The sequence below is a fragment of the Leguminivora glycinivorella genome, chromosome 17 (genome assembly GCF_023078275.1).
Source record: "Leguminivora glycinivorella isolate SPB_JAAS2020 chromosome 17, LegGlyc_1.1, whole genome shotgun sequence".
NCBI lineage: Eukaryota > Metazoa > Arthropoda > Insecta > Lepidoptera > Tortricidae > Leguminivora > Leguminivora glycinivorella.
Window position 1 is genome coordinate 330,788 of NC_062987.1, and position 27,926 is coordinate 358,713.

Here is a 27,926-nt window from a genome sequence, read left to right on the forward strand (position 1 = left end):
CTAAAGACGTGATATATTAAAATAGAACCGAGCGAAGCTCGATCGCCCAGATATTTATACATATAATACTTATAACGTGATCCCCGAAAGGCTGGCACTTGATTCATGATTGGCGCGAAAATAGTTTCTGTGTCTCCGCGATACAGACTACCCGTCCTTATGCTTATGCCATTAATTAATACAATTAGAAAAAGATCAAAACTCATCAAAAATCTTCCCAAACAGTTACGACCAAACCGTTATGCACGCAACCCTTTAAAGAAATGGTCGGTCTACTTTTATGCCTAAACAATAAGCCACATTTTCCTCTGAATACTATTTAGTACAACTCTCTTATACAAGTTGAAATCTCTTCAAATCAGACCGTTCCATTGTTCTGCGGTTCTCAGGAAAACAATAAATATTTAACTAACAGTTCTGTCAGAGGTTATAATCCAGTGGAGGTAAGAGGTTGTTAGTCCGTCCCCTACGATGGTTAAAATTAGTAAATGCAATGTGAAGTTTAATTTGTTCTCACCATTTAGCTGTTATAATTCTTCGAAAACGGATAGAAAAATAGCATTTTATCTACAAGAGCGCAAAGTAATTTCATACGAATTTTAACTTGATGCTCAAAACTGGCCCTAAGAATTGACGCTTACATGATAGTAATTAAAATTTTGAATCATAAATCATAAATGTAAAAAAAAATATATAAATTGTGGAATATTGAGCGGTAACATACTACCTACTTATTCTTATGTTTGCAAGGGTTTCAAGGCACGAAGGTAAACAAACTTTGCCGCCGTGTGAAACATTTCTCACTACAAGAATATGAATAAAATAGTAACTGTAAAACATCAAAGTTAATCAAACCATATTATTTATTAAATTTTTTTTATTTATTTATTTAATAAAACATCTTACATAGGAACTTAAATGTAAATACAATGTCCCCCAAAACTGTTTACACAGTTTGACTGTGGGATCTGGGTGAGTCTAAAGGTACATAATTATAATTAGTTGTCATGGTAATGAATACAGATCTACATAAGTATATTGCCAAAGATGGTTAGGTAGTTCACAAATAAATTATTTATAATTCATTTATAAGTAAAACCTAGCATTCAGCTTAAGACAGCAAGTTAAAAGTTTTATAAAAGAACTTTGCGCTCTCGTGGATAAAATGTAGGTAATCTTGTTACCCGTTTTCGAATAATCAAGAGCGCTTTTACCAGTCGATGTGATGAAAAAAGGTTTTTTTAAGTGTTTTATCTCTAATTACAGAACCAAGCAGGCACATCAGGCGACATCAGGCAATACCACGAGCAAAACTATGGCTACGTCATGCAAAACCCCGCTCGTCCACAAGGGTACGACACCCCCAAACCACCGGTACCCGCCAAAAACTACAGCCCCAAAACAGAACACAATTCTCAAATGATAACAGTCACTGTAGAAACAGGGAAAGACAACACACGTGACGCCCCTAAAAACGCCAAATCTGTGAGCAAGACCTATCATACACTAAAAGATATGATATCAAGTAGATTCAAAAGCAAAGAAAATAATGACAATGAGAAAGAACCTGAAGCAAATTTGAATAACAGTGAAGAGAGAAAGAGAGAGCCGGAGCCGACGAGAGAACCAGGGAGGAAGGAGCAGATATATGGAAGACCTCTGACGCAGAATAGGCCAGACATTCAGAACAGGCCGGAAATTCAGAATAGGCCGGAAATTCAAAATAGGCCAGAGATGCAATACAGTCATGGAATGGCGAATAATGTGACGTACCAGAGTCCATCTCCACACAGGTAGGTACCTAATTAATTATTAATGTTATTATTACCTACTACTTATTATTTGTTACCTACATATTTACTTGCATTATTATCAATTAATTTGTCAGAATTTTCATCATTTCTAGATCAAGTGAAAGTTTAGTCAAAGCTTAATTATGTATGCATCTATGCTGTATTAAATAGTCAGAAATAAATATAAATGTTATCGGGTCAAATAATAATTATTAATATGTCGAAATTCTAATTCCAATGAGGTTTAGTTTACCCTTCGGGTTGGAAGGTCAGATGGCAGTCGCTTTCGTAAAAACTAGTGCCTACGCCAAATCTTGGGATTAGTTGTCAAAGCGGACCCCATGAGTCGTGGCAAATGCCGGGTTAACGCAAGGAGTATGATGATGATGTCGAAATTCTTTGGATTCGTTCGATTCGAATCTAAATCTTGAACCCACTAGTTTCAAGATTTTTTTTACTTTATCGTTTATTTTATACATCACACATTTTGACAGAATTATGTAAATGTCGTACAGTCAGCCAAGAAAGTGGTTTGCCATTTTTCGACTCTATTTCAAACATATAAGGTCGAAAAGTGGTAAAGCACTTTTTTGGCTGACTGTACCTACCGTAAGTAACCGGTGATGTGAAGTACAATTTGTCTTCGTCTCTTTTATTTCGGATGACTTGTCAACTTTCGTTTTCTCTGATTAATCTCGATTTGTTATAACTAATTTACTTTAGATGTAACGTTTACATAACATTGATCTAGCTGCTAGTTGACAAGTCAGCCATTTTTATATAACTTGTGCATCTAGAATGTTATAACCTAGTCAGTAAACCAGTTTAAGGTCTTTACTGTCGATGGCAATAATAGTTATTTGTTATACAAGGGGGCAAAGTTGTATTTTAACGCCGAGTGTGGAATTGAAAAACGAGCAAGTGAAAGGATTCTATAGTTGAACCACGAGCGAAGCGAGTGGTTCGAGAATAGAATCCTGAACTTGCGAGTTTTTTAACACACGAGAAGTAAAATACATTTGCACCCGAGTGTAACACAAAACTTTTCCCCTCACTATAGCGAGGAAACTACAACGCAAAAAATGCGTTTATCACTGCTTCCAGTAGTTCCGCAGGTGGTAAATCATCTTTATTACTAGATTCACCTACTTTTGTCAATTTTAAAGCAGTTAATTTGACTTTATTCAAGGTCAAATTACTTTACCCACTAGTGGATAAAATGCGTTTTTACCCGCTGGTATTAAAGGACAAAACACGTGTTTCCGAGCTAGTGAGGGGAAAAATACTTTATGTTTCCGATAAGAGTAATAAAAGCGTTCGCTTGAATAATTTGCAAGTTTGTCGGTCTAGTTCGTAATATATATTATATAAAATAGTATTTAATTTCTGCTTAAATCAGAATAAATTGTATAATATAAATATTATAATATATTGATCATTGGATGAAATGTTACATGAAGTATGTAAACCTCATGTTTTAGAGACGGTTAAATTTGACAATTCTCTTTTATTAATTTTATCCAGTTCGTGTCCTTAAACTATTGTGAATAATATTCAAATATTTAAATACCTATTACGGATATAATTATTGCGATTGGCGACATGTTTTGAGTCATATGGAGACCCATCATCAGGCTTGTGTGTTTGCAGCAGCTATGCTCCGTGTCGCCAATCGCGATATATTGACGTGAGTATATCCGTATAATATATATATATGTATTTTTAATAAAACAATATAATATATAGTATAACAGAATAGACCAAATAACTGTACAATTCAGACTTAAGATACTACATAACACTTTACAAATGCTGTTTTATAAAACAGCACTGCCATCCATCATCTCGCAATACTTCATACAGACGCTACACACACTTGCCCATCGACTCGCAAACAAATCACTTTCAGGTGCATGGGCTAAAATTTCTAAACGCGCTTCTGTTATGGAACAGAAGCGCGTTTAGAAATTTTAGAGCTCGAACGAGGGGAAACTTTTGGCGCGATACAGTACGCGTTGTGGGAGTGGCAAGTAGGTTGGGATTCCTAGGCCGTAGCTCCTGCTTGGATAGAAAAGGTATAGAGAGCCTCACTATCTGTGCCACTAGGTCAGGACAGTCAGAGTCTCCCCGCAAAGTACTTTATGCAAATAATCGGTTCATATTCGTAATACATTAATTTCATTGCAAAAATGAATATTTCAGGCAGTTAATGCAGCAGCAGATGGTCCACCAGCAGATGCTCCTCAGCGCAGCCAGGTCCCAGGAGATGCTGGCCAGTCCACACAGGTCTCAGGCCTTGGGAGCTGACGCCTTATATCAGCAATACGGGCCTCCTGGACGAAGAAGCGCGGTGTACCAGAGAGACATCGATGTTAGGTCGATGGCGAACTTTACTTCATTGAAGACAGGACCGCAATCACAGGTACTTTAAATAAGTTAGTGGGGTTCTTATTATGATTATCAATGGGCTCACTCATGGCCAGATTAGCCAAGGCAAAGGCGTGGTCTATAATGAACGGAGCTCGTCCAGAAGGTGCTTGTGATTTGAAGGTTGCTGGGGATATATAAGCGGGAAATATAGATGCCGGCAAGAAATCCCAATCTTTGGCAGTGTGCCACAACACAAAAACCCAAACCTGTGTTGGAAAATGTCAGAATTATATTCAAAAACTTTCCACATTCACTTTTACTATTTATACTCATGGAGCAATAAATAATTCCATGAACAACAAACACGTTAGGTACAATGACTGACCAAAAATCACGGAATGAAATTACCTGAGCTATTTCCAGCCTCCCTGTAATTCTCACATCTTTCCCACTAAGACAAAGAGCAGGTTACAATAGTTCCCAGCAATTAAAGCGTTCCCACGCCAACTTACAATTATAATAACAACCGCGCACGGTTTATCTGGAATGGGTTCTTGCAGTAGTTGCAGCGTAAGAAATTGATATACTGGATCATTGTTCGGTTTTTCGTCAAGTCGTTGGCAATTGTCTTCCTTACACAGTTGAGCATTAGTGTCGTTTCATTGAAAGTTATATTATACGAGTGTTTGACAGACAAGATTACAATACAATGCAGTTAATATGTTTGAATATTACAATTTTAAGACAACATACTTGTTATCACACGAGTTTTAAACGACTTTCAAATTCTCACATTCGCACTTTTCAAATTATATTGTAGGTAGGTACGTGTAAGAGAGTTTACTTTCATATTGTGTATTGAACTAATCTGGTTAGCCCCATGGTCCACTGGTAGAAAATTCATTTTGGCGATAAGTCTGCCAAATCCGCCATTGTATATATCTTGAGCTTTTAAGTATTAGTATATTTATTTCGGTCTGTAACAATTGCCAAAATGTATTTTAAATCTGATGAAAACGTTTTTATTTTCAGTTTGAGTCCCATTCAAGACCAGATCTCAGAAGCCCACAGCAGTTAGAAAGAGAAATCATCAGGCAAAGACACTTGACTGATGACCGACGAGCCTCATCTCATCCTCACTTACTGGACGAGCCACGACAAAGACCTCAAGTAACCACACCTCAAATCCATGACAGATCCAGAAGAAACTCTCATGGAAATCTCCTCGAAGGCACATCAGTTGACGGCCCTCAACGTCATTGCGATGAACGAGAATCAGATGACGGTGGATTCAGAGCCCGATTAGCCGCGCAAGGAAGATCAAGCTTCGAAGAACGTATCAGAACAAGCGGCAGGTCTATAGAATCAAACCGCCAAGAGAAACAGGAAAACTACAGAAAAACACCTGACAGTCACAAAGAAAGGAGAACTCCAGACTCGATTAGCCAAAGACAGAGAGAGGAAGCTTCTACGTCGGCTCAAATAGAAAGGGAAGAAAGCGCGAGCCAGAAATCTGCTGATAGCGTTTATAACTCAAGCGGGAAAGCCGAACCTTACATTCCACAGCCGTCGTCATCGAGGCAGACACCGAACAGGATAGAAGATCTGAAAGCGCATGGGAGGAAGGGAGCCAACGGATCCGGTGCCAGTTCAGGTATGTCGTTACTTTACATTCGTTACTTCTGACAGATTGTGGGAGAATGTTGTAAAGGCAAAACAATAAGCTATTTACATTTAATGGCTCACTTGAACAGGCTGTCAAATTGACTTTCTCTGAATGTATCTTTAGAAATCCGTCTGAGAGAAATTGGACAGACGTAATTATTCAGTAGAACCAAAAATTTTAATACCTACCTATCTTTTTATAGTTAAGTAAATAAAATTGTCTTAATCCTCGAATGCACAGATGCATTCATTTTAAGTCTAAACCCAAACTCCTTAAACTATCTAAAGTTTCCGCTACCAGAGGACATATTGCTAAAACACCGCTTATGGATTTAGTACTTTTTCAGTGTGACGTAAAGTAAGTTTTATGGAGAAATCTCAACTTAATAATCACTCAAAATTGACCAAATTTTAGCAAAAAAAACCCGTTTTTTTTTCACGTAGGTATATATTATTACACACAATAAATTAAAGTTTTGGCTATTTTATTCGCTCAAATTAAGATCATTAAAGCATTATGTATTATATATATATATAGGCGTCATCCATATATTACGTCACAGTGTAAGGGGGGGGGGGGTAATACTAAATGTGACAATCCCTGTTAAAGGGATACAAAAAAGCGTGACATAGGGGGGGGAGGGGTCCAAAAACCTGAAATTTGGTGTGACGTAATATGTGGATGATCCCTATCAACAGTTAGTTAAAATTACCTAGGTATAATTTCTTCATAATTTGAGTTGAAGTATCTTTCCAAGACGTAACGCCTCTTAAGGTTGTCAAGAAGAGATCGTTCTTCAGCGATAAGACCGCCATTTACTCTCCTTTGTGAGTGTTGCTGTTTTCCTCTATATATGGGCTACTTGCCTCCTAGTCAAATCAGCTTCTTTTTAAGAACTGTCAAAACGACTTACAACGTCTTGATAATATAGAATTAATATTAAATCGAATTGAGTGACGTCACGGTCAACTCAGTTACCTTATTTATTTCTACCTGACTTATTAAATAGAAATTGTATTTAAAAATAACTTCTATCCATGTTTTTCTTATATTTATCTGATGCTTTATTTCGTGCAAAGTATAAAATATTTTATGTTAAGTACAGTCAAGTTCCCTATTGCAATACTTAAAACACTATTGGGGTGTGCAATAACTAGGTATAATGTGTTATATTGTTAATTTTCAGATTACGATAAGAACGGCGGGCAATCGTCGAACGTTGATTCCGGTCGCGGCAGCGCGGCGTACTCGAGCGGGCGGCGCGCCGAGCCGGGCGCGGACGCTGCCGACTCGGACCGAGCGCCGCCTGCGCAGCAGCAGCCGCAAGGTATTTTGAAAATCTAACCATCTTCCTTGCGTCATCCCGGCATTCGCCGCGGCTCATGAGAGCTGGTCCGCTTTGACAACTAATCCCAAGATTTAGCATAGATACTAGTTTTACGAAAGCGACTGCCACCTGACCTTCCAATCTGAAGGGTTACAGGCCTTATTTAAATAGGGAACTTGACTGTAGCACAGAATATATAATAGTACAAGTACAGAAGGCCCACTGCTTTGATGTTCACGAAATGCCGCCTTTTTAAATGCCTACAAAATTTTTACAAAGAAACCAGCCGCACGTGCGCAGCGTCGGATGATAGGGTTGCCTATGGATTGGAACGAAATAATTACTCTGATAAAATTTTATACTACATATTATATTTAAGTCTTGGGTACTTTCCAGGTATATATACAGTATTTTGGTTTAAGTTCCAAAATCACAAGCCTTATTGAACTTTTCCGTGGAACTTAATCAATAGTAGATCTGTGTAAGAATTTCCTATGGTACATATTTTATTCATGATGTCTATTTAACTTAGCATTGTTAGCCATTCCACATGCGGACATCGCATATGAACCTTAAAAAAAAACTCGCGACGTAAAATAACAATAGAAAGTGCGAACGTGCGCTCCGTGAGAACGCGGGCCACCCCTGATTAGGCCGCGAACTCGCGGCCGCCGGCATGTACTTGTAGCACGGCGATAGAATCGCGGAGTGAGCCGCCCCTGACTGTAGTTAAAATACAATATTTTATACCATGCACGGCATAAAGCATCAGATAATTATCAAAATACATGGACAGAATAGAGGTTATTTTTCTATTTAGTAAGTCAGGTAGAAACATATATTATAAATTAACTGAGTTGACCGTGACGTCACTCAATTCGATTATTACATATAAATTCCATATTAGCATGTTCAAATTCGTTTCAGACAGTTCTTAAAAGAAGCTGATTTGAGTAGGAGGCAAGTAGCTTTTTATTCCGGTTTCCTTACGATGTTTTTCTTCACTGAAACGTGACAAAACCAAATGACATTTCGCACAGAATTCGCACTCATTGCCACCTTTTAAAACCCCACTAATCAGGATTTACCGCCTGTTCACACAAGTCGCTTCAAGATTTGTTTGTAAAATGTTTGTTTTTAAAATCTATCGGCCCATCGGTATCAAATAACATGTCCTTACATACAGGGTGAAATATAAGTCGTGAACAGAAACATGTTTTTCCTTTTCTATCAACAATTGACTATTGACTGTTTTATGTGGTTAATTTTTTATTTCTTTATGATTTTATGATATTAAAACAACTTTTCAGATAATCAGAACAATAAATTAGTAATTTTTTTTCCATTTGAAATTGATAATAACACCAATTACGTCATTTCTCGTAGTTAAAACTGAAATGTATCTCATTTACGATTTTAAAAATCTTTAAAAGTTGCCACAGACAGACAGACACGTCAAATTTATAAGACCCTACATACACACATATAATGACGCCTGTATCCCATAAAGGGGTAGCCAGAGCACATGAACTACTAAAGTTTCAGTATCACTCTTGGCAAAAAGAGGTTCAAAGAAATCGAAATTGTGACATAGCAGTGATAGGTTGCCAGCCTCTCGCCTACGCCACAATTTAACCCACATCCCACAGTCGACTCCTACGACACCCACGGGAAGAAAGGGGGTGGTGAAATTTTTAACCCATTACACCATGCCAATTAAAAACATGTTTTAACATTCCAGCCGAGAATGAATGGGCAGACCTAGTAGAATGCGAGCTGCGCCAGATCCTGGAGCCGAAGCTAGCAGGCATGAGGCTGGACAGCTCCGCCAGCTCACTCAGCTCGGTCACGCCGCCGCTGCCGCCGCTGTCGCCTGCTTCAGACCACAATAAACGGAACAGGTACACACCTTCACATTTGTTTATTGTCCTTTTTGGCATGTAGTATATTGAAAGAAATAACCCCCGACCGCGACATAATAGGCCGATTTTCATGAAACATGGCTATGAACACTCCCAACTAACTCAGCTTTCAGAAAAAAAAAACTAAATCTAAATCCGTTCATCCGTTCGGGAGCTACGATGCCACAGAAAGACACACACACAGACAGACAAACAGACAGACAGACATACACGTCAAACTTATAACACGAAAAGATTATGCCAATCGTTAACTTCAGGGGAGCGTAACCAAGTATAAATAAATGAAAGGGGGTAGAAAAAACAGAGTTCGAGTAGGAATCCATCAATATATATATATGTATATATTTGCGAATATATATATGAATCATAAGTAAGTATATTTATTTTTGTTTGCATATATTTTATAAGTATTTTATGAAGTTAATCAGTTGTTTTCGATAATTCTACCATTGTCATTTTTCCTTCTCCTTGCACCATTTTTACATGTCTCTGTTTAGCCCGATGGTTGACTGGTAGAGAATGCCATTAGGCATTAAGTCCGCCATTTGTACATTTTTGTTTTATTTGTGCAATAAAGTTTAAATAAATAAATAAATAAATAAAAAACAGACGGATTGCAATTTAGAACGGCGTCATTTTGGCTGTTACACAAACGGTGCTTTTTGGTAACGTAAATATTCAGGCCTCTCTGGGTTTTAAAAGAGTTGTCGCCTTGATCACAAAAGAAATCCACACGCGTTGTGCCATCGGCTGATTGAGTTTATTGGGGTAATTACCCCCATAACACACCCCCATGACAGTTATTTCGAAAGGCGTCTAATTTCGAAAGTCAATAAAAATCACCACTATTTCCATCATATCAAGATTTCCCTTCTGAAATTACCCGAGCATTTCTGTGCTTCGAAATTACCCCAATGCACCCTATATGAACCTATAGTCTCCCACTGGTGGGCACAGACCTCTCTCTTCCCTTTCCTTGTTGTCTTGACCCGTTTCCCATCCACCTGTCCTCATCAAAAGCATCAAGGTCATCTCGCCAACGCCGACAAGGTTTGCCGCGACCCCGGGTTCGACTTGGCTTAACCCGGTTAGTTGGCAGGAAACCTTGACAATATCCACGTCTACTTTTTTTTTCTATTTTAGTCATTGTTGGGAGTCAATCGGTCCTCGCTAGAGATACGGCCGGCCGGTCGCTCTTTGCTTGGTAACGGCTGGTTTTATTGTGTTTTGTGGTGATACTGGTATTTTAGAAGTTAGAACTGGTGAGGTGGTAAGGTCACGTAGGTAGTAAGGGATTTGGTTATGTTTTATAAAAGGTTTGGAGGGTGTCTATTATATATTTGGTGTAATTAATAAATGAAGCTAGTGTTTCTTTTCTTCTTTGCCGGTTAACTGTTTTATACTGTAAGGGTGAATATTTTGATATTTTTCCACAGATAGTCTCTTGGATACATCTGGCATACGCGTATCTGGGACAGTATTTAATTAAGTGGTCGATAGTTTGGTTATATCCACGTCTACTGATTACTCTACAGATTCACAATACCTACTATAGACTTTCATACAGTCAGCAATCAAATTACTTTAGAGAAAAAGACAAAGGTCGAAAGAAGTTTCCCACGTCGATTTCACTTGAGAAAAGCCGTCGCGGAAAAAAAAATGTTTTCCCCTCACTATTATAGTTTTGTCCTTCAATACCAGCGGGTAAAAACGCATTTTATCCACTAGTGGATAAAGTAATTTGACCTTGAATATAGTCATTTTTTCTGCTTTAAAATTGATAAAAGTGAGTGAATCTAGTGATGACGATGATTTACCACCTGTGGAACTACTGGAAGCAGTGATAAACGCGCTTTTTGCGTTGTACTTTCCTCTGTACAATGTATTTTACTTTTCGTGTGTCAAAAAACTCGCAAGTTCAGGATTCTATTCTCGAACCACTCGCTTCGCTCGTGGTTCTACTATAGAATCCTTTCACTTGCTCGTTTTTCAATTCCACACTCGGCGTTAAAATACAACTGTGCACCCTTGTATAACAAATAACTATTCTATGTTTGCAGCTTACCAGGGCGTGCTGAATACTCCGACGATCGCAGGCGTGGCCGAGATTCACCGCGTTGGCACTCGCACAAGAAGCATTCCTCGAAGAGGGACCACCACTACAAGAAACACCGTAAGCATTATTAACATTGAAATCTCATCATCGTCCTTGCGTTATCCCGGCATTTGCCACGGCTCGTGGCAGCCAGGTCCGCCTTGAACTAATTCCAAGATTTGGCTTAGGCACTAGTTTCACGAAAGCGACTGTCAACTGACCTTCCAACCCGAAGGGTAACTATTAGGCCTTATTGGGATTAGTCCAGTTTCCTCACTATGTTTTCCTTCATCGAAATGCGACTGGCAAGTATCAAATGACGTTTCCGCTTGTTCAAAATTTATCAAATGACATTTCACACATAAGTTCCGAAAAATTCATAGGTGTGAGCCAGGGTTCGAACCCGCGACCTCCGGATTGAAAGTGGCACGCTCTTGCCACTATCGCTAATTTTAACTTCCTAATTGTACTAAATACAGTCGCTATCAGATTAATCAGATCGGACAAAGTGCTCACAAATATCGGGACACTCTATTAGCATTAAAATTCATGATACGGTATTTGTGAGCACTTTATACTAATATATCAGGTGGTGCCTGTACAGTCAACCAATTGGAACCATAGGCCACTGTAGAACTATGTCATAGTTATTTTATAAATCAGATTTTAAGAAATCTCTTACTGCTTGTCATTTTGACATGGTTGTAGAGTTCCAATTGGTTGACTGTACATGAAACGAGTTCATTTTTGAAAACGCATCAATTACTTATGTCGTCCTATGTATGTTAAGCAATCCGTTTTCGGTTGGGGCTATATCTAAATGCATTCTTCTTTCATTTTATTTCATAATTTCAGTGTTCGGCCTTGACACAACAGACATGACATCAACGACAACGCGCAGCCTAGACCTGTCGTCGTTGCTGGACGCGCGCACCGACAGCGACGCGTCTTGCGGCGACGCGCGCGCCATCCGCCGGCAGCTGCGGGGGCTCGAGACCATGTACGCGGAGGTGCTGCAGCTGCTGGGCGTCAGGAAACCCGCCAGCCTGGCGAAACAGCCCGCCTGGGAAGCGAGGTACGAATTTCAACTCATATACTCTCTCAAACAAGTCTGTCAGTAAATAAGAACAAAGAAAACTATATGCATCCTTTTCTTTAGGGTGCTAGAGAAAAGGATACCTATAGTTTTCTTAGTTCTTATTTACTGACAGACTTGTTTGACAGAGTATAGATGATTGTTGAGTTTATTACTTTGTTGGACTGTATCAATTAAAAAAGGGGCTGGTTACTTTCACTGTTTTGTTGTACTTTCACACATTAAAATAGAAAATAGCACCCGCTCATGGCGGCCATAGTTGGAAAAGAGAAAGACACAGATAATAAAGAAGGTAACCAATCCTTGGCTACATTTATACTACATATAACAAATCAGAATAACACTTTTATGTTGGCAATGCCGTCAACAATGATGTGCCAAAAGCCGACGGATCGGCGTGAGTTTGCACCTTTGGACAAACGCTCTGGTTCTTTCCGGGTTTACGCCTTATAAAATTACACCCGTTTCTGGTGCGAATAAAAAATGGAAACTTTAAAAGAAAATATATATAATAAAAACTACTCACCGCTGTGCGCTACGCGTGTAGGTCTCCGGAACTTATTTTCCACAGTTTTATTTATTTATTTACCATAATTTAAAGGCTTTTCCGCTCGCCAATAATTGTCAATTTTCTTCCGACAGTAAACATCAAAATTTTCATTCATTCTGTCATTTAGATTTTTTTCTTTTCTATATTTTTATGGTATATTTTTAGCTTCCAAATACAAACGCCTGCTGCCATAAATTCCCCAAACGAGATAAATATACAATTCCCACCCTACTCCATTTTATTTTGGTAATGAAGAAACCAAATCGAGTCAATACTCGAGTCGTAATGATGAGTCAAGAGTTGGGTGGGAAATGTTGCTAAGCAGAGTGACAGCAGGAGGATTACAATGTTAACGATGTAAGAAGCGCTTGGCAGCCGTTGGCTCCTACAATGTCGCTGAGGTCAAATATAATTATGTTGAGACAATAATATTTATTTGGTGTGTTCCAGGTTGACGTCAAAGCGGCGGTATGGCAGCATGTCGTCTCTCCCATCGAGCTCGGTCAGCAGCCGGCCGGTCCGGGAAAAACGACGGAGCTCTAATGAGAACAGAAAGAAGCATGACATCAAGGTACCATCATTTTCTATACTTTCATGCTAAAAAAAACATCCACAATAACATTCAGTCAAACAACCCCCCATGAGTCATTCCAGGTGCAAAGGTTCCCAAGACGCTAGCTGCATTTCCGCGCTGGACCGCGATCGATAACCTCTGCACCAGGAATGACCCGGAGCGGGGATCGAGCCCCCTCTCCCTCAGGCGCTTTCATGCTGTATATGTATAACCACCAACATCATCATCCTCCTAACGTTATCCCGGCATTTGCCTAGGCTCATGGGAGCCTGGGGTCCGCTGTGACAACTAATCCCGAGATTTGGCGTAGACACTAGTTATTACGAAAGCGACTGCCATCTGACCTTCCAACCAACCCAAAGGGAAACTAGGCCTTATTAGAATTAGTCCGGTTTCTTTACGATGTATAACCACCGACATAGTTATTATATTGAAGTTAGTGTGGTTGCAAGCTGTGTGACTTTGTCCTTCCACTACGTATCAAAGAAATCGTCACTATTTAAAAAAAAAACTTGTATCTTCGTCTGTCAATGAAAATAAAATTGTAGTAAGTATGTATGGAATGCCGAAATCCTCCAAAAGAAATATGGAAAATAATTTCGGAAGAAACATCGGCATCACAGGGTAGAAAAGACATAGTTTTAAATAACAATTCCAAACCGGTAAAAAAAAATGATATACCGGAAGTCCTAAATTCCCATTTCCTGGGTTTTAGCACTAAATTGGACATCGGGGTAAATGAGCCACTAGCAATGCGATACTTAACTGAATACTTGCAAACCAGAGATGTGCCCACCGTCGAACTACCCAAAGTCACGCCATCTGACCTTGACCGTGTCTTAAAGTCCCTCATGAAATGTCGAAGTACTCTCGACATATACGATATTTCAATAAATATTATTTTGTCCATCTGGCCGATACTTTCGGAGATACTGGTTAATTTGATAAACGAAATGTTTTTGACTGGTGTTTATCCCGATACGCTTAAATGCACAAGAGTGTGCCCAGTATATAAAAACAAGGGAGAAAAAACATCAGTGGATAACTACAGACCTATATCGATAGTACCCAGTATCTCAAAAATTATCGAGTCAATCGTATCACAGTGTTTGATTGACCACCTTGAAACTGACTTACTGACTGACAGACAGTTTGCATACCGTAAACGCATGTCCACAACCACAGCAGCCTATACCATGGTCGACAAAATATCATCAGCAATCGACGACAAGTACAAAGTAGCCGGCATATTTTGCGACCTGTCTAAAGCTTTTGACGTCATCAACCATGATGTCCTAATGAAAAAGCTCGCATGTTATGGCCTGCAAGGAAGAGGACATGATTTGCTAAAAACCTTTTTAGGAAACAGAACCCAGACGGTAGAAGTAATGAGCGGTGGACAAAGGATGCGATCGAGGAAAGGCAACGTGACGGTTGGAATCCCACAGGGATCAGCATTAGGAAATACCCTTTTTCTTGCGTTTATAAACGACTTACCATCCAGCATAACAGAAGGGGAAATCATTCTGTTTGCTGATGACACGACAGTAGTCGTAAAGGCACATACATATGAGGAACTAAACCGGAAAGTCAACATAGTATGCGGCCAGCTGCAGACGTGGTTTTCGGCAAACGGTTTGATACTCAACCTTAGCAAATCCAACGTAATGCTGTTCAGTGGTAGGTGCGTCACGGGCGCGAGTATTCAGTGTCCAATACCAATGAACGATAAGTGTAGGTTTTTAGGTTTTACACTTGACCCTAACTTAAATTGGAAACACCACGTGGACTCGCTGTGTGGCAGGCTTGGTAGTGCAGTGTTTGCACTACGTAAGCTCAAGCCGTTGATTTCCCGTGATGCCTTAAGGCAGGTGTACTTCTCACATTTCCACTCGCTTATGGCTTATGGTGTGATTCTCTGGGGAAACTCGACTGATGCTGAGAGAGTGTTACGCATGCAAAAACGGGCGCTGAGAGCTATGCTTGGCCTCAATCAGAGGCAGTCCTGCAGAACCTTGTTTTCAGAACACCAAATAATGACACACTACTCTCAGTATCTTTATGAGGTAATAATGTATACGCGAAGAAACCTGGGACAGTTTAGGCGAGTGGAAGTGAAGGGAAAGTGCCTTCGAAGCACGGGAAAACTTCGTACAGTGCCGCGTCGCACAGCACTACAAGCAAAAAACGCACGAGTCATAGGGCCCACCTATTATGAGCACCTACCCGCTGACATAAAAAATGAAAAAAATGAGGAAAGGTTCGGACGAAGACTGAAGAACCTTCTGTTGGAAAAGGAACTATACTCAGTAAAAGAATACATGCAAATAATAAAATAAATTATGGACGATTTTTCTTAGACATTAATTATTTTCTATTATAATTTTAATATTGACATTGATATGTACTAATTATAGTACTACTTTACTCTTACATTTCCGTAATTTATTTTTTATTATTTCTCATTATTCATTATTCATTATTCTATATTGTATTATTGACATTGGTTATTTTTGATTTGTACTATGTAGTACTAAACCTGTATTTATTTTATTTTTACCAATATGACATTTTAATATTTTTTTTGTTCACACTACTTTTTTCCATTTTTATTTGTAATTTTAATTTCATTATTTCTTTTGTAACGATCGTTATACGAATAGTAATATAAGCTGAAATGTAAATTTTAATTGTGTGAAATTTGTATAAACGAGATAAATAAACTAAACTAAACTAAACATATAGACTTACTGCGTTTTAACTTTGAGGAACAGCGTGAGATACGAGATTTTTTTAAAGTAGTGACAAAATGTAATAAGGAATGGATGTAGGTAGCAATGTACATGTACAAGGCCGCGGAGAGCCTACCGCCACTTGGCTAATTAACGATGGTTCAAAAAGACCTGAAACAACAACATATGAACCCAGATATCGGCCAAAATCGCCCGGAATGGAGAAAACGGACAAGGAGAGCCGACCCTAGATGATGGGAAATGGCGCAGGCAGATGATGATGTAGGTAGCAATTTACATGTTACAGAAGATTCTCAAAATTTCCGTTAACTGGATTTGGAATTCACATGCAAATTTCCTTCACAATATTCTTAACATTTGACGAATGCTTCATTTCATCTTTGAGTAACAAACTGGTGTTTATTATCAATTCATTAATTGCCAAAGAAGGACTAAAGTTTGGCAATGAACAAAGCGAACTTTCCATCAGCATTCGCTATTTTTGACGACTGATCTGGCTCAGCCTGTAGTGACCCTGCCGGCTAAGCCGCGGTCTTGGGTTCGAATCCTGGTAATGTATGTCTCTTAGCACACATAGTACAGCTTTGCTTAGTTTGGGGCTAAGTTTATGTAAGGTGTCCCCAATATTTATTTATTTTATTTATTTACCTGCGACCCCGCAGTTGAGAGCTGGCTCCGGCAAAGCCAGAGGACCTTACACAGAATAACGTTTCTGCATGGTAAAAAACAAATTTATTTATTTATTTTGGCAACTTCTATTCTTTTTTTATGGGATAGGAGGCAAACGAGCAGACAGGTCGCCTGATAGTAAGCGATCACTACCGCCGATGGACACACCAGAAGTGTTGGAGTTGCGTTGCTAGCCTTTAAGACTTCTATTCGGTGCATTGTTATCTAATAAGCCCGTTTTCCCCACAGGGCATCAACAAGCGTTTCCAGCGCCTGGAGTCCCACGTGGTGACGCTGGCGCGGTCAGTGGCGCACCTCTCCAGCGAGATGAGGACCCAGCATCTCGTGATGCAGGAGATGGACGCCATCCGAGCGGAGATCACAGCGCTGCGGCATATGTACAAGTAAGTCTCAGATTTTGTCGTGACGGGTGTCCCGTGTGGTGACGGGTTAAGTAATTGCCAAGAGTGGCACTAAAACTTGACGTGCGTTTCATGTGCTCTGCCTACTCCTTTATGGAGATTCAGATTCAGATTTCTAAAGGGTAGGTAACGCGCTCTTGGTAATGGACTCTTGTCCATAGATGATGGTGACTGCATACCATCAGGCGGGTCGTGAAATTGTTTACCACCATTGTTTAAAAGAAAATAAGAATATACCTCTAAAAATTATCATTACCCTTCTCTTATTCCAGTCATTCGGAGTCTGTGCAGAATGTCTCCCTCTTCTTAAAATTTAAAACAATTGCATTTTTACATTTGTGTGATGAGCACATAATATTTATTTACTTGTATCTGTGTACAGGTCCCAGCAATATCTGCGCACAGGCCAGCTGCCGCTGTCTGACCCGTTCTCCTTCAGCAACCCGGACCGGGTGAAGCGACTGACAAAGTTCTTCGGAGACGAGCCGCCCCTCATGAGACTGTTCCTTAAGAAGCTTGGATATGAGGTCGGAAGTAGTTATTTGTTTTACAAGGGGACAACGTTGTTGTTTAACCGCTCGTGCCAATATTACCCGAGCTTGGTGGAGTGAGCTCGCTCAGAAGATGGTGACATTGTGACGTTTCAAGGCACAAAGGTTATACCACACCTAAGGTCGCACACAGTCTAAGGTCGTGTAGGTGAACGCGTACTATGCTTGTATGAGTGAAATATGACTGGTCGACTGTTCGTGTTTTTGACATGCGGTAACTGTGAGGTAACCGAGAGGGGGTGGGCGGCACTTTCAGCGGGGAGCGGGAGTGGCCATACTGTACGATAGTACTTAATCTTTATTATACTGTGGTTAAACAAACTTTGCCACCGAGTGAAACACATTTTTCACCAAAACAACACGAATAAAATACTGACTTTAAAACATCAAACTAAATCCAACTCATCGATTTATCAAATATTCATGATTCAAAATCATCATTTATAAGTAAAATCTAACATCCAGCTTAAGACATCAAGTTAAAATTTGTATTTTGTACTTTGCACTCTTGTGGATAAAATGCTATTTTGCTATCCGTTTTTGAATAATCAAGAGAACCTTTACCAGTTGGTGTGATGAAAATAAAGTTGAATGTGTCACAAGGGAGTAAAATGATAGACTTATGGCAAGGGCCCACATTGAATCCTAAACCATAAATCAATATTTATTGTGGGATACTGGTGTATAACCATAGTTTCTAATCGGAAATTTTAATTTTATCCACAGAAATACGCCGCTCTGCTGGAAAAGGAGAAAGTCGGAGCGGCCGAGCTCCCATACGTGGGTGAAGACAAACTGCGGGCCTTGGGAGTTCCCCTGGGACCTCGCATGCGAATATTGAAGGAAGCTGGCATACACCATGACATGCACCACCTGTCGAGAGACGACCACCACAATACTACAACTACATTGGCTATAGTTTAAATAAACCCTGGTGGCAATCTACAAGAGCTTGCGACTTTCAATCCGGAGTGTCGCGGGTTCGAACCCCGGCTCGTACCGATGAGTTTTTCGGAATTTTGATATTTGCCAGTTGCTTTTCGGTGAAGGAAAACATCGTGAGGAATCGGACTAAACCCAATAAGGCCTAATTACCCTTCGGGTTGGAAGGTCAAATGGCAATCACTTTCGTAAAACTAGTGCTTAAGCCAAATCTTGGGATTAGTTGTCTAATCGAGGAGCAAGGACGATAATGACTAGAGTGTGGCTAATGAAATATTGCCCCAACTTTTGGCGGGAAATTCAAAAAATACTAGGGCTGGTCACACTTGGTATAGTAGGAGCCCTAGATTTTTTGAATTTCCCGCCAAAAGTTGGGGCAATATTTCATTAGCCACACTCTAGCTATTGTTTAATTGGAGAATACATAGAAAGCCGTAATTGAAGTTGATTGATATACGGCTATGAATAGCTCACAGTATGCTCACAGTGGTTGATATTTGAATAGCTCAATGGTTAATATTTGATGGCTCAGCCTAAATGATACGTATTATGTGGAGAGTATCGATTTGCTTTATGATCATCATTAATTGCTGTTAGCCTGTGGGCTATTTCAAAATACCTTGACGATCCTATGGCTGTTAAGTTAGTTTACACCGCGCTAGTTCGGAGCAAACTGGAGACTGCATCTGTCCTATGGAATCCGCGTAAAGTTACTTACGCCTTACTTTCAGAGAAAATCCAGAAAGCCTTTTTGCGATTTTTGTTTAAGAAGGTATATGGTTACTACCCATTTTTGTACCCATCAAAATATTTGCTTGGTGTACTAGAGTTTAACTTCTTGGAAGTGAGGCGTAACTTTGGGCTGTTGACTGCTGCCTGTTCTATTTTGCGAGGAAACTCGGATTGCTCCGAACTAGTCGCACAACTTGTTCGTCTATTCGTCCCATCCGCCAATAGCTAAGGCTAAATTTAATCTCCGACCTAGAAGCCGTCAGCTTGTCACGGTTCCTAACACTCGCACTGTGTCCTATAGGCAATCACCACTGGTACGCGCTCTCCTATATCTTAACGCACTCGATATCATACGTATCAGTACCGGAATGCGATGTGTTTGCTAGCAGATGGGCGGAATTGTGTGAAGTATGTATGAAGTTCTGTGAGGCGATGGATAAAAGGTATTCCTCTGTTGTATATTAAGTTGTAATGTTTATATATTGTACATATTGTACTCTGTTACTATTATATAAGTGTACTATAAGTGTATAGTTGTAATGAATTCCACACTGCTTTAGTTTACCTGTTATGCTGTGTAATTTTTGGATATTAAAAATAAAATAAAAATAGAATAAATAAATAATATAGTGCCATTGACACTTGACACTGACAATTATGTGCTTATTTCTGGGTTGATAACTAACATTGTTACTCAGCGTCAATATTTCCTTGTTGAACAGGCAATGAAAAGCGAAGTATCACTGTCACTACTGTGAAATAGGCCACTGGTATAGCAACATTCCAAGACCCAGCAACATTTGGTTTGTTTTTGGAACTTTCATGAGTCTATGAAAGTTCAAATACGATAGATTTTGGAATATGTAGGTACAAAATATTGTATACGTGGTTTTCAAAAATACAGTAGCGGGTTAATAACGCAGTTTTTGTGAATGTCAACTGCTTGTTGAAGATAGTCGACCAAAATTAAAGGCAAATACTCCATAAGTGGCCTGTTATAAATATACCCCCCTTGTTCATAAACGTACTCTAAAGTTATCAAGCCGATAAAGTTCGTTTGTCCTTTTCTATCACACCAATACGTCGGAAAGGGACAAACGAACTTTATCGGCTTGATAACTAGAGTACGTTTATGAACAAGGGGGATAGTGTGTTAGGTGTTTGAGTGTCATGGGAGTCTCATGTTAGGCCTATTTTTACACAATATTGTAATAAGTAGGTGACAATCGATTTTGTGATTTTGAATTCATTCCAAAAGTCCAGAAATTAAGTAACACTAGGTATCTACTTACATGTAAAGTGTGCAACGATGAATATTATATAACAACGAGTATTATTAACTAGCCTTAGTTGATTTTAGACTTTAATCAAAGTTATTGTTTTGTTTGTCTCCCAAATCTTGTCTTTATTCAAAATATCGCTATGCTTTGATTAGAAAATTATTACAGATAGTGTTATTCACGATTTATACGCAGATTTGTCAAATATAACCTGTAATAGAACAGAATAGAATAGAATAAACATTTATTCGTGAACACAGGCAAAACAAAATACACATAATAACAACAAGACAGAAAGGAATGAAGTGCCACGAAATGGCCTCATCTCAGCGTGTTGCTGGTGACTTCCAGCGCTGATCTTCCGATGAGACCATCAAGTGAAAAAGATTCACGGAGGGTAATACGAGTAGCATGAGGATACGAAACAAACCATGCGACTCTGTCAACGAAATTATCTAGGAATACCGAGCATATTATGTCCACATCCATAGTTACATAAACTCACGCCTGTATTCCCAAAAAGAGTAGGCAATGCACATGAAACTCCTCAAATTCCAGTGCAATGACAATATAGTACCAAGCTTTAAGACGCTACAGGAGCAAAATTGCTAAAATGAAAAGCAAGCCCCTTTCAATTTAGTAGTAGTAGTAGTAACTCTTTATTGTACAAAAACACATTAAAAATAACATACATTGAGATGCGAAGTACAAAGGCGAACTTATCCCATAGAGGGATTTCTTCCAGTGAACCTTTGAGTAAATGAGAGGCAAGAGTTAAAGAGGGTAACAAAATCTAGCAATTTGTACAACAAGGTACCATAAAGACAATGGATAAAAATCTATATATAGTTATAGGATAAACATAACTATATCACACAAAAAGGAATGAGAAAAATACACTAAGTTAGAAAGAAACACAAAATACATTTACATATAAAGCAACAAAGGCAATTTAGTCAGATAACCACAGCTTCTTTAGCCTCTCCTTGAGCGACGCAACCGATTGTGCCTGTCTAAGCGAGACGGGCAGCTCATTCCATAGCTTCACTGCACGGACAGCAAAAGACTTATGGTATCCACGAGATTTGTGAGGGGGAATGGCAAGACATAAATTCGCACTAGAACGCAGACGGTGGCCACTGCCATCAATTTAGCAATTTTAGTTAAATATACTAGTGTATTAACTAGACTTATCAAAAAAAATGTCCATTTAGAACAACACAGTTAAAAGATATTGCGAAAAAATCTTTAAAATCGAGGTTCCGCTCTCGACTGTTTCCTCCTTCAAAACTTAATCAATCGTAACGAAATTTGAAAATTTGAATAACAATGAAATTGTCTGTGTCGGACCGTTTAGTTTTTTTATGGCTAATTGTTAATAATTTTTAATACCACACCCTTTTTGCGCCATAATCAATAAGGCCGTTCTTAAAAAAAAATATGGGCTTTAGCGTCTTTAAAAATAAGAATATCAACCAAATCAAAACGGTGCAATACAGCTAAAAATAATAATAATCTGTGTTGAAAAAAACATTGCTCTATCTTCAAAAACCAAAAGAAATAGTCGATAGCGTTTGTATGGAGAATTGATCCCTCCTGTGTCGTCTTAAGTCAAAATACTTATTGCGTTTATGTTTGTCTTTTCCTTCTTCGTGACTGGTGTCCTAAAAATGTTATTGTAAATAAATACTCAACATAAATTCTCCATTCAGTTTACTCTAAAACATCTATTTAAATTTTATTTTACAAAATGTACGACTCACATCTAATCTTAGCATTAAGAACTAGTAATACATTGTAGTACATTTTACGCACTCTGCGATAGTATGCCAAAGAGATTATTTCGGTGTGTGTAAAATAGGTAACAAATCTTATTTTTCTAAAATCGAAGCATGCACAATTTCCATTTTTCACTGAAAAGTCGTTGCAAAAATTTTATAGGTATATTTAATTATTATCTCTACAACCCGTAAAATAAGTAAAATTGGGACGTCGATGCAATGTTCAATATTGTATTATTCCAAGTCAATATTGGGCACTGTTATTGATTTGATTGAAAAGGGAATTTAAATAGGATACATTTTTTTATCAAAATTACTGAACTTACTGTTTAGTAACACGTTAAAATTAGATTTACAAATAACGGAAAATTGTATCGAATAAAATAGATTGTTATTAATAATGGTTCAGATTTTTCCTCCGATACTTTTTGGAATAATCTCTACTAAGAGTACAACGAATAAAATAAGCACATAATACTGTAATCATTCTTAAAGCAGTCGTTTTGTTGAACTAAAAATTAGATTCCACCTAGTTCCACTCACTTTTAAGGCCTAGTCTTAAAAAATGCTGGCGACCTTAATAATTATGTATTAAACTGTACATACATTTAATTTGTAAATACCTACATTAATTAGTAACTTTACATAAACAACGAACATAATTCAATGTAATCAATAGAATACTCTTTTGTACATAATTTTATAATAAAATATTTTTATACACATTTGTTGTTTTTTTATTACCTATCCATGTACACCGTGTTTTTGTTTTCCGTTAAATTCGACACATAGCTAGGTTCATTATCAAAAACCACCATGTATATCAGTTTTAGTTAAATTCGCAAAAAAATTTTTTTGATCATTTTCATACATAATAAATGAATTAATTAGTGTGAGAGACCCTTAAGAATAACATTCAAGTTAGTGTCAAGTGATTGACGGCACATGTCAAAACAAATAACATTAGGAGTTGGTAAAGGCACATGTCACACACGTGTTCAGTATTTTTTTTTTAATAATTCGATAACCGTAAGAGTTAGGAAGCTAGTTTCTAGAGAAATTTTATTGTATTTGACCTAAAGAACCTTCCCTTAAAGTAAACGGAATTCAATAAACACAGGGTGTATAAAATACGGTTTTGGCGCCCCTTGGTCATCACAATGTTAGAATGTACATTTAATTTTGGAATTCAGACGCCAATCAGCAGTTTAAATGTCTATTAATTTCACGCTTAAAACAAATTGTCAAACAAACTGGTCACCGCAGTGATGTCGTCAGAGTTGCTATCAATAGAGAAACAGTCAAACCTGTGAACAATAAAGAATTCATAAAAAAAGTGGTCATGTTGTGGTGATAGTTATTTGGTCTACAAGGGGGCAAAGTTGTTGTTTAACCGCACGTGCCAATATTGATATCCGAGCAAGTGAAAGCGAGTGGTTCAAAAAGTGGAACATTGAGCGTTGCCAGGTTTTTATTTTATTTATTTATTTTACTTAAACACCACAAATTACATAATATTTAAAAAAAAATATCGCTAAACTAGCGAGGTTTGTCTCGATACTCCATTCCGCAACGTAAAAAACTAAATAAGTGTACTACAGATAAGTTAAACAAACTTCGCCACCAATGAAACACAACATTTTCCACCACACCAAATCGAACAAAATACCGACTATAAAACACCAAACTAAATCAAATCCATCAATTCATACGTTATGTATGATTCAAAATCATCATTTATAGTTAAATTCTACCAGCCAGATCAAGATATATTATAGTTAAAATTTGTATGAATTTACTTTGCACACTTGTGGATAAAACGCAATTTTTCTATCTGTTTTCGAATAGCAAAGACAGCCTTTACCAGTTTGGGGTGGTGGAAAATGAATAGAATAACAAAAAATCTTATTGTTGGTCGAAATAAGAAAAAAGAGTTGTTAAAATTGTGCAAAGAAGAAAAAAACATTGAACAGAGCATAACAAACATAAACCATTGCCATTGTTAAGATTGGGGCAGATTTTTTATTATACAATTCGTCACTACTTTTAAAAAATCTCGTATCTCACGCAGTCCCTCAAAGTTAAAACGCAGTAGGTCTATATGCATTCCATACATACTTACTACAATTTTCTTTTCATTGACAGACTTTTTAAAAGTAGTGACGAATTGGATTCACTCCCCCAGTTGGATTTACTTTGTAAGTTTCGTACGAAACAAGCGTATAAACTTTTGAATTATTCCTTCTTACCCATAAGTTTATGAGCCGAGTTGACAGTAGCCTCAACGGTCTGACCCAGCATGAGTTTGCCCGCCCTCACGAAATGGGTGTCACAGGCCAACGCCAGAGATTCCCCCTGAGACATGGTGACCACCGACCACGAGTGCCACAGCTTACTGACTGGGTCCCAACGACGGCTTGAGAAGTTCTCTGGAATCTGAAAAAGTGCATATATTATAAAGTTTAGCTTTTGTTAAGCAAGAAACAAGACACACAATAAACACACTCATAATCGCGAGGTCTTCCAATCCTAATAGATAAAAAAGTGTCCAATGTTTTTTTCTCATTCCGTTACCATTTCTTCATACATTTTGTATGGCGGTAACGGAATGGAAGGTTGTAATTTAGAGTTAATTAAACGCGTTTTCACACTATCCGATCCTATATCGGATGTAGGACCGATATCCTATATATTGAAGGCGCCATCTTTGATTTTTGCCTTTGAAATCCTTCCTTCCTTCAGTGTCAGGGAGCGGATAGTTAGGTTCTCTGGTCTTAGGTGCTTTTTGCTACATGCGCAACTTCCTTTACCTTCCGAGACTGTATATGTTTTCTCATTATTTTTCGGACATCCAAGGTGAACACATCGATCGGGAGCAACTAGCGTTAGCAGTAACTCATTAAGTTAATTGGAATTTTTGTAACGACTTATTTTTCACAGTTGTTTATTTGTTATGTTGTACATCCTGTGTTATAACGAAGTCGGCGTAGATCCTGTATATAATTAAGTTTGGTGTGCATCCTGTAGCTAATGAAAGTTCGAAAGGACATGGAGGTTGGGAGGCCCTAGCAAACACAAAAAATAAATGAAAATGGCGTCACATAGGGGCATACATATATAAGCCTAGCCCTCGTAATCGAATAACGATGAGATAGAAGAAAAGGATGATAGATGGAGATTTACACTAAGTGTGAGGCCTAAGTGGACGCTCGGAGCGCAGCGTTCGGCACTCAGGACACTTGTATCAGCTTTAATTGTTTCACATGCACGCCGCACGGCCCGCCCCGCTGCTCGCGCAAATATGCACTCAGGCCTTAAACTAAGTAAGGTTTTGCAGGCTGACAAGCACTGGGACACCTGCCATCCATTCCATACGCGGTCCCTGAAAGGTCGATCGTACCGGATACGGTCCACTAGTGCATCAGGCTATTAAGGGCCTCCGGGCCCCACGTTGGGCGCCAATGTAGCCGGCTAGTCTGTCAGTGCGAGAATAATAAATAACGTCACTGGCCTTTAAGTTTCCGAGAATCACTCTTCGTCGGGTTTCACGACGCTGGTCTCCTCTTGAATACGGCCAGCGACGTATGGCAGCGGAGGAACAGCAAACCTCTTGCGTCGATGGATGTTGACTTATTTATCCTCTTTACATTAATTGTAGAGTAAACGGCTGCATGAGAAGGCAGCCAAATACACTGTTTTTTTTTTAATACATACACAAGTCACATATTTTAAATATAATTAATTTCAAGTAATTTAGTAGCACCATTTCCTTCCAGCGAAGAGAAAATTTTCCCTCTCAGAAACAAAAGACGCGCGACAAGCTTATCTATTTTTTCCTCAGCTGCCAGTGCGCGCGGCGGCTGCAACATGGAGGTTTGCCATGTTACAGCTGGTGCTCTGCAAAGCGGACTGGTGCTGGTGGTGCTTTAAATGTAAAGCGTGAGCGTACCTGTAGCCCACCGTTACAGAACAATGGCGGCAGATGCGGGGGTTGTTTAGTGGGTAGACTTGGGGTCTCATTATCCCTAACCACTCGGGTCCTTCCCCGCACCCGACTGGTATGCATTTTTCTCCTCCTAAACAAAAAAAAAGTAAGTTTGACTTACTCTCTGACCTCCTATGCGCCACACCAGTCTCGGAGCGGGGATCGCCGCCGAGGTACAGTTCACGCTCACAACGCTATCTTGCGATGATATCTCCAACTGTGGATATATTGGCGGTACTGAAACAAATAAATTTAAATATAAATACGACTGAATTTGCGAGTTTTATCACGGTGTTTTTTTTTTTCGTTAAATTCAACCCGCGTTTAGGTTATGGTAGAATTCGTAATTCGAAATAAAAACCTTATTTCGTTTCCATACATAATAAATGCATTAATTAGTGTGAGAGGACTATAATTCAGTATCAACTGTCTGACGGCACTTGTCAAAACAAGTAACATTAGGAACTGATAGTAAGGGATGACACACACGTGGTCAGTAATTAATAATTCGATAACCTTAAGAGTTAAGATTAAGACACTAGTTTCTAAGAGAAATTAATTGTATTTAACCTAAAGAACCTTCTCTTAATGTTAACGGAATTTTAAAAAATCACCGTATCATACACCGTGTTTTTATTGAATTCAGTTATAATGACAGTGTTTTTATTGGATTTAGTTACAATAAATGTCTCTAAGAAACTAGTGTTTTATAACTCTTACTGTTATCGAGTTATTCGAAAAATTCATTTAATGGCACAGTTAGTGTAGTACGGCCTTTACAACTTCTTAGTATTATTTACTATGACATGTGACGTTTTACTTGACACTTGAATGTTATTCTTAAGGAGCTCTCACAACGATTAATTAATTTATTTTTGTATGAAAAGTATGAAAAAAGTTTTTTTTTCGAATTTAACAAAAGCGGTCTACCTACAGGATGATTCCTGGTAATGAACCTAACGACGTGTCGAATTTAACGGAAAACAAAAAAAAACACGGTGTAGATGTAGTCTAAACCCTTTATATTAATAATATGTATGAATAATAATCATGTATGAATACTAACCAAATACTTCTATGGTGTACTCCGCAAACTTCATGTCGAACCTCGGCCCCTCCTCCGACACCTCGCACTTGTACGTCGTGTTGAACACAGGGGGCGCCACCAGCTCGTGCAGCAGCTCGCACTTGCCCGTGCTGCCGGTGTCGCTGCAGTGCACCTTTAGACGCGAGTCATCGGCAGTAGACCCGAACTTCATGTCTATCCCATGTTTCTGAAACAATACGCTACTAAATTATTTGTCTTCTGTAGTATTTGACATAAAAAAAATATTTATAGATTTTTGGTATTAAAAGTGTATGATGACTACGTATTTTCGTTTAAAAATAAGTGTAATTTTTACGAAAACGCTTTCAGC

General features: G+C 38.6%; 2 protein-coding genes across 5 annotated transcripts in view; one reads left to right on the forward strand and one right to left on the reverse strand.

Annotated features, from left to right (window-relative positions):
* The window catches only part of LOC125235084, an 84,521-nt gene extending 65,539 nt beyond the window's left edge, over positions 1–18,982 (forward strand). For all 3 annotated transcript variants that reach the window (XM_048141511.1, XM_048141512.1, XM_048141513.1), the window contains 11 exons: positions 1,267–1,793; positions 3,996–4,215; positions 5,196–5,817; positions 7,016–7,156; positions 8,898–9,057; positions 11,139–11,251; positions 12,029–12,248; positions 13,270–13,390; positions 17,065–17,219; positions 17,620–17,764; positions 18,515–18,982. In XM_048141511.1, coding sequence (XP_047997468.1) covers positions 1,267–1,793; positions 3,996–4,215; positions 5,196–5,817; positions 7,016–7,156; positions 8,898–9,057; positions 11,139–11,251; positions 12,029–12,248; positions 13,270–13,390; positions 17,065–17,219; positions 17,620–17,764; positions 18,515–18,712 — 2,622 coding nt within the window. In that variant the 3' untranslated portion in view covers positions 18,713–18,982. The remainder of the gene's footprint in view (positions 1–1,266; positions 1,794–3,995; positions 4,216–5,195; positions 5,818–7,015; positions 7,157–8,897; positions 9,058–11,138; positions 11,252–12,028; positions 12,249–13,269; positions 13,391–17,064; positions 17,220–17,619; positions 17,765–18,514) is intronic.
* Positions 18,983–23,525: 4,543 nt separating this feature from the next.
* Positions 23,526–27,926, reverse strand: part of LOC125235085 — a 37,891-nt gene continuing 33,490 nt past the window's right edge. The window contains exons 3-6 of one of the 2 annotated variants that reach the window (XM_048141514.1): positions 27,575–27,782; positions 26,630–26,745; positions 24,773–24,959; positions 23,526–23,830 (exon numbers count right to left, since the gene is read on the reverse strand). In XM_048141514.1, coding sequence (XP_047997471.1) covers positions 23,781–23,830; positions 24,773–24,959; positions 26,630–26,745; positions 27,575–27,782 — 561 coding nt within the window. In that variant the 3' untranslated portion in view covers positions 23,526–23,780. Of the gene's footprint in view, positions 23,831–24,772; positions 24,960–26,629; positions 26,746–27,574; positions 27,783–27,926 lie in introns of those variants that run through there. The other variant, XM_048141515.1, reaches the window with a different exon arrangement.